Source organism: Alosa sapidissima, chromosome 3, assembly GCF_018492685.1.
Source record: "Alosa sapidissima isolate fAloSap1 chromosome 3, fAloSap1.pri, whole genome shotgun sequence".
NCBI lineage: Eukaryota > Metazoa > Chordata > Actinopteri > Clupeiformes > Clupeidae > Alosa > Alosa sapidissima.
In genome coordinates this window covers 6474884-6484828 of record NC_055959.1, presented here as the reverse complement: position 1 = coordinate 6484828, position 9945 = coordinate 6474884, and the positions used below count along the sequence as shown (strand labels likewise).

The window sequence follows — 9945 nt, the reverse complement described above, 5'->3', positions numbered from 1 at the left end:
GCACAGCACGGGGTCTGGGCACTGGGGCAGTGACTGGGAGCCAGAGGATGAAATTGATTTGTCTTGTTTTACGACTTTAGGGGGGAGGGGGACATACAAGCTTGCTTTGATTTTTGCAGGAAGGATTGGGTATCTTCCTTAAGTCCTCGGTAAGTCTCCTAGAAGATCACTTAAGGAGTTTCAGGTTCTCACTCACATCTAACAAGGATCCAGTGGAAATGGACACATGTGGCCACAGCGTCTGCAGCATTCAGGAACAAAACGGAATGTTTTTGTCATCCCCTCACAATGCACCACGTTCCTCGTAATCATCTAATAATGTAGAATGTTCAGCCACAGCTAGTGTGAAGTCAAAATGGCTTTATTTATAGGTGGCTAGGCTACTCTCTAATAGCTCATTAAGCCAGTGGAATGTGTGGTGCGAATGACTCAGCAATTGTTAAAATGACATTGTTAGCTGCACCATTTTGGTCCATGCTGCGCCCTCTACATTGGTTGGTTGTTTGGTTGGCTGGGTGCTTGATTGCTACGCAGGATTCCAAGTACTGTGGTTTCATGGAGAAGTGCACGTGTTCTACAGGGGGGCACTAGGCACTGCGACCAACTGCATAGGATGCATGTGTGTGTGTTTGTTAGTCTGAGAGACTGTTACAGAGAATTAGAGTGTGTGTGTGTCTGTGATAGCCATATCAGACACATATAGGTATGTGTTTGTATTAGGTATTAGGTTGTGTGTGTGTGCGTGTGAGCATGTGCTTGTGTGCGCATGTGTGTGTTTGTGTATGTGTATGTATGAGCTTGTGTGTGTGTTTGGTTGCGAGTGTGTGTGTGTGTGCTGATCTGACAGATTCCCAGAGAGCCGCTCTCTGACAGAGCCCGGGGGAGCTGTGGAGCTCTCGCCTGGAGGCAGACCCACCCCTTCACAAGGCATCAGCCAATCACAGACAGGCCTGTCTGTCAATCAGTGTTGTGTGACACAACCTTGTTTGACCCGAGACAGTTAATAACACTCTGGATCAAAAGCTGACCTCAAAGCTCCCTCTCATATCACTCACTGATATCTGAGCCTGATATAACGCCCTGTCTATCTTATTAATCCTTTCCCTCTCTCTCTCTCTTTCTCTCTCTCTCTCTCCTCCCCTCCCCTCTCTGTGTGTGTATATATCTCCCCTTTATCTTTCTGTCTCTCTTTCTTCCCCCCATCTCTCTCTCTCTCTCTCTCTCTCAGATCGGGACAGATTGGGACGCTAAGGAGCGCCTCTTCCGTAACTTCGGGAACCTGATGGGTCCGTCGGAGGAGCCCGTGGGCATGCAGCGCTGGGGCAAGGGTCCCAACGTCACGGCGACGGTCGTCTGGGTGGACCCCACCAACGTGATCGCGGCTACCTACGACATCCTGGTGGACGCGGGGTCGGAGTTCACGCACTACCGGCCGCCCCTCAACGCGCCGCTGCGGCCGGGCATGTGGACGCTGCGCGTGCTGCACCACTGGAACCCCGTGGCCGAGACGCGCTTCCTCATCACGCCCCTCACACACCACAGACACCAGCCCATACGCAAAGGTGAGCCCACACACACACGCACACACACACACCAGCCCATACGCAAAGGTGAGTCCACACGCACACACACACACCAGCCCATACGCAAAGGTGAGCCCACACACACACGCACACACACACACCAGCCCATACGCAAAGGTGAGTCCACACGCACACACACACACCAGCCCATACGCAAAGGTGAGCCCCCACACACACACACACACACACACACACACACCCACACACACACACCAGCCCATACGCAAAGGTGAGTCCACACGCACACGCACATGCACACGCACACGCACGCACACACACACACACACCAGCCCATACACAAAGGTGAGCCCCCCCACACACACACACACACACACACCCACACACATACACACACACACACCAGCCCATACGCAAAGATGAGCCCACACACACACACACACTCACCAGCCCATACACAAAGTTGAGTCTACACACACACGCACACACACTCACCAGCCCAAACACAAAGATAAGCCCACACACACACACACACACGCACACACACACACACACACACCAGCTCATACACAAAGGTGAGCCTACACACACAAACACACACACACACTCCAGCCCATACGCAAAGATGAACCCACACACACATAATTTTTGTCCTAGAAAACACTACATACATAAGACATATAGTAACAGAACAGCAGTTGTGAACAGGTAACTTGTACCAAACCCAGTGTAAACAGTGTGAAAGCTATAATGCATATGAAATAGTGTAAAATGTGACATGCTACAGCTGATAGACTGCAGCTCGTGTTGATGGCCTCTGGAGGTGCACTTCAGACATGGTTGATGCAAGCCTGGATGTCGTCACTAACTGAGCAATTGTGTGTAAAAAGGTGCCAAGGTAGCAGAAGTGCTGGAGCATCCTAAGGGAGGTGTCTTAAGTGGCGAATTTTGTTCTGTTTGGTGGGCTGGGACATGGAGAGCTCTCCTCGATGATAGCCTCTGTTTTGGGGGTATTGATCCAGGGGCCTATCGAGTGGTACTCAGAGGGCACAGTGTCCCGTTGGACTGTGGGACAGGACAACACAATCATCTGTATTTTACATCTCCTGGACAAATGGAGATGGTGGCCTTTTCAATACACACGCACACACATGAACAGTATATATGTTTGAGAATTTACATACACACACACACACACTTTGACACACTTACATATCCACACAAACACTCTCACACACAGACATAACACACACACACACACACACATATACAGTACACACACACACACAAACACACACACACACAGCACAAACACCAGCTTACCTTTAAAGTAAATTATTTATTTCGCTGCAGGAATAGGCAGCAGCCAACCATGACCGAATGTGGTTTTGTAGCTCTTTGCTCTGGCAGGAGACAATATCTATATCTTATCTGTTTTCAGAACACACCGTTAGAAAGTTTTTGTTTTGGCTTTCAAGTGTACCGCACACAGTTCTTTCTGATGGCCTCTGAGGTCACACACACACACACACACACACACACACACACACACGTTCGTGGGCCGACTTGGCACAGAGCTGAATGGCACGGCCACTCTCCCCTCTCCGCGCGAGGCCTATATATAGCTGCAGCTGCTGGTCAGGTATGAGTAATATGCACAAACCCAGGTCACCTTTTATCTGAGCGGACCCACGCCGTAGCAGTGGAGAGGGACAGGAGAGAGGAGGAGCAGTGGGGAGGAGAGGAGAGAAAGGAGCAGGAGAGGAGAAGAGAAGAGAAGAGAGAAGGAGAGGAGAAGAGAAGAGAGAAGGAAAGGAGCAGGAGAGGAGAGAAGAGGAGCACCAAGACTCAGCGAACCCCCGCTCTCTCACACACACACACACACACACACACACACACAGTAGGTGCAGGAGAGGAGCGTAAGTAGGAGCGGGAGAGGAGAGGAGCGCCAAGACTCAGCGAACCCCCACTCACACGCGCAGGCAGGCGCACGCACAGACACACACTCTCTCTCAGGCTTCAACGCTCTTGCGTGAATCAATCGCAAGGCAGTTGCTGCGGGTCATGTGACCGTGCCCTAAACATCTGATTGGTTGACGAGCTCGGGGAGATTGTTTTCACGCCGTGATGTGATGGGCTGCGATAGCCCGATAAGGGCAAGTGATTCACCAGTGCAGGGTTATGATTAACGGTGGTGGGGGATTTGGGGGGAGCCTGATCCTCTACACACGGAGCTAGTAAAATTTTATGGAGTGCATTTATACAGCACAAGCTGGTCAACTCAATATTATCCAGCACAAGCTAGTCAGTTCAGTGTGTGTGTGTGTGTGTGTCTGCGTGTGTGTATAGGGTTAGTGTGTATATGTGTATGTTTTCTCTGTGTGTGTGTGTGTGCGTGTCTGCTACATATACGTCTATGTGTGTGTGCAAGTGTGTGTGTGTATGTGTGTGTGTGTGTGCGTGTGCGTGTGCGTGTGTGTGTATTCGTGTGATGTGAACACACATTGGAACCTCCTCCCTGGCCAGTTGCCCTCCGTGAAATAGAATGTTCTGGATGGAAGAGTAGCGGCATTAGAGGGAGGAGAAGCTTTGGGGGGGGCCTGGGGGCAGTGGTGGGGTTGGGGTTGGAGCGGAGGACACAGATGGCCAGAGAGGCCCGTTGGCGAGTGGGTGGTTTGAGGGTAGGTGTGAGAGCGAGAGTGGACTGAGGAATTCGCCGCTTTACCTCCAGCACTGACAGCACGGTCCAAGGCCTCACTCAGCGCACCACACCACAGCACACCGCAGCGCACCGCTGCCAAGCACCACGCCCCGGCCAGGCAGCAGGCCTCAGCTTCTAAGGCCCACAGCGCTGCCCAGCCACCACAAACGCACACACACACGGGACCTCACACACACACACACACACACACACACACACACACACAGACTTCATTGTGGTTGTGACGTCTGACTGGGCGGAGCTAGCCACTGGGAATACATTATAGGAATCGAGGTTGGAAAAAAAGAGATGGACAGGAATCTGGGTCACTGAATGACTTGAAGCATGGCAGATCAATACCGCCAGGGATCAAACAAACACCGCTAGTAACGTATTTAGACGCCGTTGTTGACGTGAATGAAGTGCACTCAAGTGGAGTGGGCATTATATTAATGGATACAGCTGTGTTGATGAGAAAAAGACTTGAGGGAAATGAGATTTTGGTGTCACAGTGTGGAGTGTAATGGTATGATAATGCACTATTGGAGGCTTTGCCTGATGCTAATGGTTATTGATGGGCTTCCCCCTTTCTAGGGCAGGGTTAATCAATAGGCAAATTGGACAGATGTAATTCCGATGATTTACACATTTCCTCGCATCACGCACACACGTTAACGATTCAATAACGCACAAGTCAGCATGTTCCAGTTCACACTGCCATTTTTTTTCCAATATGGAAGTGTGTTTTATGATCTGACTTAAGTCCTCTCTAACCTGATAACCTCTCTCTCTCTCTCTCTCTGTTTGTCCTCCGCCCCTCCCCCACTTCACGTGTTCCCACCCTCATTCCACAAAAACTCTTCACCCACCCTCAATTTCCCACAACCTCACCCTTACCTTTTAACCCACCCAACCCCCAACCCCACCCGTCACTCTTTCATCCTTGGACCCCACCTAACCTAACCCCTCTCTCTTTCTCAAGCCCCCACTAACCTTGTTCCAAACGTCTGCCATCTTGCACAACGGCTTCTCTATCCTACCCAAACCCTCCACCTCCACCTCCTCCTCTGTGCAGTCCCACCCCAATTACACCACCTCCACCCTTCTCCCTTCTTCACCCCCTCCCCCCATCTCCACATCAGATCCACACCCTACCTCTCTCAAAAAGACAAAACTTCTATTAGCTTTTACTGGAATGACTGTAAAAGTTACAATAGTGGCAAAAAAAAAAATAGAAAGAAAATAGAAAGAAAAATGAAAATAAACATCTCTCTCTCTCTCTCTCGCTCTCTCTCTCTCTCCCCCCCCCCCCCCCCCTGCAGAGGATGCCCTGAAGCTGCACAACGGGCCAGCCAAGAACAGCTACATGGAGCAGAGCTTCCACGGCCTCAACCCCATCCTCAACATCCCCGTGCACCTGGGTCAAGTGGAGGCGGCCGAGCAGCATGCGGGGCTGACCGGCCCGGAGCTGGAGCGCTGGGTGGACGGCCTGGTAGCCGAGGTGTGGTCGGCCGTGGACGTCTGCAGCGCCGGACCCAGCCCCAGTGGCTGCCCTGTGCTTCAGGCCTGCCGCAACACCCCCTGGAGCTCCCTCAGTCCCGACCCCAAGTCCCGCGTGGGGCCCGCGGGGAGCGACGGGCGCATCAGGTAGCAGCCGTGACTGGACAGGACGAGATGGGGGGGCCTCCGGTTCCAGTTCCTACTGCTGTCGCTGCTTTCGCTGACGATGTGTGTGTTTTGTCGGCGCTGTGGCTTCTTCACGGGATGGCTTCTCTCTTCTGACATGTTTTTGTTTTGTTTTGTTGTCGTTGCTGTTGTCGTTTTTTGTTTTTTATTTATTCAACTGTTCTTCTCGACCATTGCTTGTGCAGAGTTTATGCAGAGCAGCCCATCTCCCTCTCCCCTCGCAGAACGCTGTTAATGTTGACTATATATGTTGACTATAAGAGGGGCAAAAAGAAAACACACACACACACACACACACATACACACACTTATACAGCAGCCAGTTGTTCTTATGATGTAACTGCTGTTTGTCCATGAGCTAAGTGCATTCTGCTTTAGGCAGGCTGAAAGAATGCTGTCGTCAGTTTTTTTAGTCCCTTTTTAATTCCTTTTCTTTTTAATTTATTGTAGTTTGATTACTAAAGAAACTGTGATTTGCTGAGCGGGTCTGGGGCTGACTGATGCAAGGTTTGGTGTGTAATAGATAAAAAGAGAGCTCTTACATAATAATAAGCACAGGAAGGAGCGTTTCCACACTGGCCAATGTGACCAAAATCAAGCCCCCTGCACCAGAAAGCCTCTTATCTATCTAGATATGTTCAAGAGCAGAACACTGCGACCAGACAGCCTCTATCTAGATATGTTCAAGAGCAGAACACTGCGACCAGACAGCCTCTATCTAGATATGTTCAAGAGCAGAACACTGAGGCTGGAAAGCCTCTATCTAGATGTGTTCAAGAGCAGAACACTGCAACCAGACAGCCTCTATCTAGATATGTTCAACAGCAGAACACTGAGGCTGGAAAGCCTCTATCTAGATGTGTTCAAGAGCAGCACACTGCGATTAGAAAGCCTCTATCTAGATATGTTCAAGAGCAGCACACTGCGACTAGAAAGCCTCTATCTAGATATGTTCAAGAGCAGCACACTGCGACTAGAAAGCCTCTATCTAGATATGTTCAAGAGCAGCACACTGCGACTAGAAAGCCTCTATCTAGATGTGTTCAAGAGCAGAACACTGCGGCCAGTCGTAGGCTACAATCCAGAGAAAGAGTTGAGCGGACGGAAGAGGCATTGGTGCTGCACTGCTGTAGTTCAGCGCTGGTTTGCTGCAGTAGTGGCGGCAGCAGCAGCGCTCCCTGTTCGCTTCCTGTTCGCCCTCAGGCTCCTCTCTCTTTCACGCTCCAAATCGACGTGAGATGAGCAGGGCGAGTGAAAGAAAGAAGAGGGGAAAGATGTGGCGAGAGAGAGAGAGCGAAAGAGAGCTTCCGTTTGCTTGTTTTTAGCGACGCGGCGGGTGCCGCACAGAAGCGAAGCAGGAGATCCTGCGGAGTAGGAGGCGTCCAGACGCAAGCGCCGTGGTGGTGTGCGATGTGCTGCCGGCGACGTCACAGGCACCAAGCACAGAAGCGGCCTCCCCTTTCCTCTCCTCTCCTCTCTCCTCTCCTCTCTCCTCTCCTCTCCTCTCCCCTCTCTCCTCTCCCATCTCTCCTCACTTCTCCTCTCTCCTCTCCTCACTTCTCCTCTCTCCTCTCCTCTCTTCTCCGTTGTCTGCCGCTGGTCTGCGTTGGCCGCCTGGAACTTAAAATGCTGCGTGTCAGCTGTGCTGGCACTCCTGAAGGGAAGACATTTCAAGTTTTGTTCTTTGACAACTAGTATTCTATTCTATTTTATTTTATATTATTTCTTGCCTTTTTGGATATCCCTTAAGCAGAAGTATGAGTGTGTAGGAGTGAGAATAGTGTGTTGGCTATTTATTCATGTGTTTATATAAATGAAATAGCTACTTTTTTAGTCAATGACTAATGTCTATATGCTGTTTTTGCAGCTCGTTCAATACCTTTTGTAACCAATCTGCCTTTATTTAAAAAGGCCCTCACCCCTCCCAACCTTGTAACTATGATAAAACACACCTCGATCTCGTGGCGCACCGTAACTCCTTCACTAGTGTTGTGTTTTTGTACACTGGTTGGCATTCTTCTCAAGCACATTTCATTACCCTGTTTGAAGAGCCAGTGGGGGGGCCAACCGTTTGATCTTTTTAAGACCAGCCGCTTAACGTGTCTGGTTGCGTTGCCTGTCATTGCCGACTGTGAGTCTGTGTGTATGTGTGTGTGTGTGAGTGAGCACCTATAATTCCCCTGGCCTGGTGGCTACCGTAGTCTCTATTCTCTGCTAGAAAATTGGTACGGAAAATCAGCTGGGCTAGTCGTTTTGCACATATGCAGTTTGTTCTTTTCCGTGTCGGTGAGTTGAGCTGGAACAGAACGGTGCAGAACGGGCCTATACTCCCTATTTCACTCCCTCCTCTCGGAGAGTTGCACAGCATCGTAGGCTAGCCCTTGACAAGAGAAACGTAGAAGGACAGCCCGAAATACCCAGGATTACTAACGCCCTAGAATAATGACAGGCCCTTCTGTAAGTTTCCGTCTATTCAGCTTTTATTTTTAGCAGGGGAGATTTCAAGCTTGCTTGGACTCTTTTAAAATTCTATTTGGCAAGGCTACCGTTACCCCAATTCCTAAAAGTGGAGGCAGGCGTGGGGGAGGGGTGGAGTGTACAAAAGCGATACGTTTGCACATTTAGCTTTTCGGCTCAGTCTGTTCATTAGGGTGTGGTCTGTAGGCCGGTTCATCTGACCTCTGTGGCCCCTGAGGTCCTTTCTTCGTGGCACAGACCTCGTTCTCTTTTTCCTCTCAGATTGGCAATTCCTCTGCCTCTCCACCACCCCCAGTCGTTTTTTTTGTTTGTTTTTCGATGCCACATTTTGAGTAAGGTGTCGGCGTTGACATGTGATCCAATGGAGGACGACCACCTCCAGTGAAAAAACAAGAAAACACTCGTCGTGTCAGATGTGTGAGTTACTCTCCGTGGGGTGCCTGGCAGTGAAGACTTGAGATATGACTCTTTTTACAGATTGAAAAAAAAAAAAACATACACAGGAACTTTGGATCCCTTCTATGCTTGTCTGAGTAGTGTTCATCGGTACTGTATTATTGTGTGGAAAAAAAAGGTGAAAAATATTTGATGGAAAAACAACAAACAAGACATTGAAGAAAAAAATATAAAGATTAATGAAGATAAAACAGTGACTATTCATCTCATCTGCTTTGGGTTTAAGGCCTCTACCATACGCCAGGGTCCTGGAGGTCGCTGGTTTAATGATCTTTGTCATTGAGGTTCGGCTCTACAGCAGACAATGTCAGTCCAGCACACACACACACACACATATACACAACTAACTGACCAGCTGTGCATATGTACACACACACACAGCCAACTCTGGACCAGATAAAGTCCACCACAACTTACCTCTTTGAAAGAACACACGCATACACACCAACACACACAAACACACAAGTAGACCGTTTTTTGCGTGCGTGCTCACGGTTTCAATGAGTGAACAAATGCTCAAACATCTTATGTACTATAGCTATTTTGTTAGGAATGATAAATGTAAGACATATTTTGTAATGGACAGATGTTTTTTTAAAAAAGAAAGAAAAAAGTATTGTAAATAACCTTAAGTTAAAATGTCAAAAGTGTCCAAATATGAATCTAGAGTCAGTCTTAGTATTTGGCACTGAAGATTGTAGATATCTTAACTGAAATACTTGGAGGGGCAGTGAGAAAGCATTGTCAGAATTGGATGTGATATTTTATTATTTTATTATTATTATTTTTCCTTTTTAAAGAGCTCTTAATGATCATTGGCCTTTCGGAGAATTTCATGCCAGGTTGTTGTTCTCTGTGCTGGAATGTTTTGTTGAGCAACTGTTGCACAATATTCTCTGAATCCCCTCCTTCTCATACATACACACACACACACATGAGGACACACAAACACACACACACACACACACACACACACACATATGGACGGACACACACAAATGCACACACACATATACACACATACAAGCACACAAACAAACACACACACACACACAGTCTCTCCCCCAGCCCAGGGTGGGGTAT

At 49.0% G+C, this 9945-nt stretch overlaps 1 protein-coding gene across 1 annotated transcript in view; it reads left to right on the top strand.

Annotated features, from left to right (window-relative positions):
* xylt1 (xylosyltransferase I) overlaps window positions 1-9669 on the top strand; it is a 75694-nt gene extending 66025 nt beyond the window's left edge. Inside the window, exons 10-11 of the mRNA XM_042087425.1 lie at window positions 1229-1562; window positions 5565-9669. Of these exons, the coding sequence (XP_041943359.1) occupies window positions 1229-1562; window positions 5565-5893 (663 nt within the window). The 3' untranslated portion in view covers window positions 5894-9669. The remainder of the gene's footprint in view (window positions 1-1228; window positions 1563-5564) is intronic.
* Window positions 9670-9945: the final 276 nt, after the last annotated feature.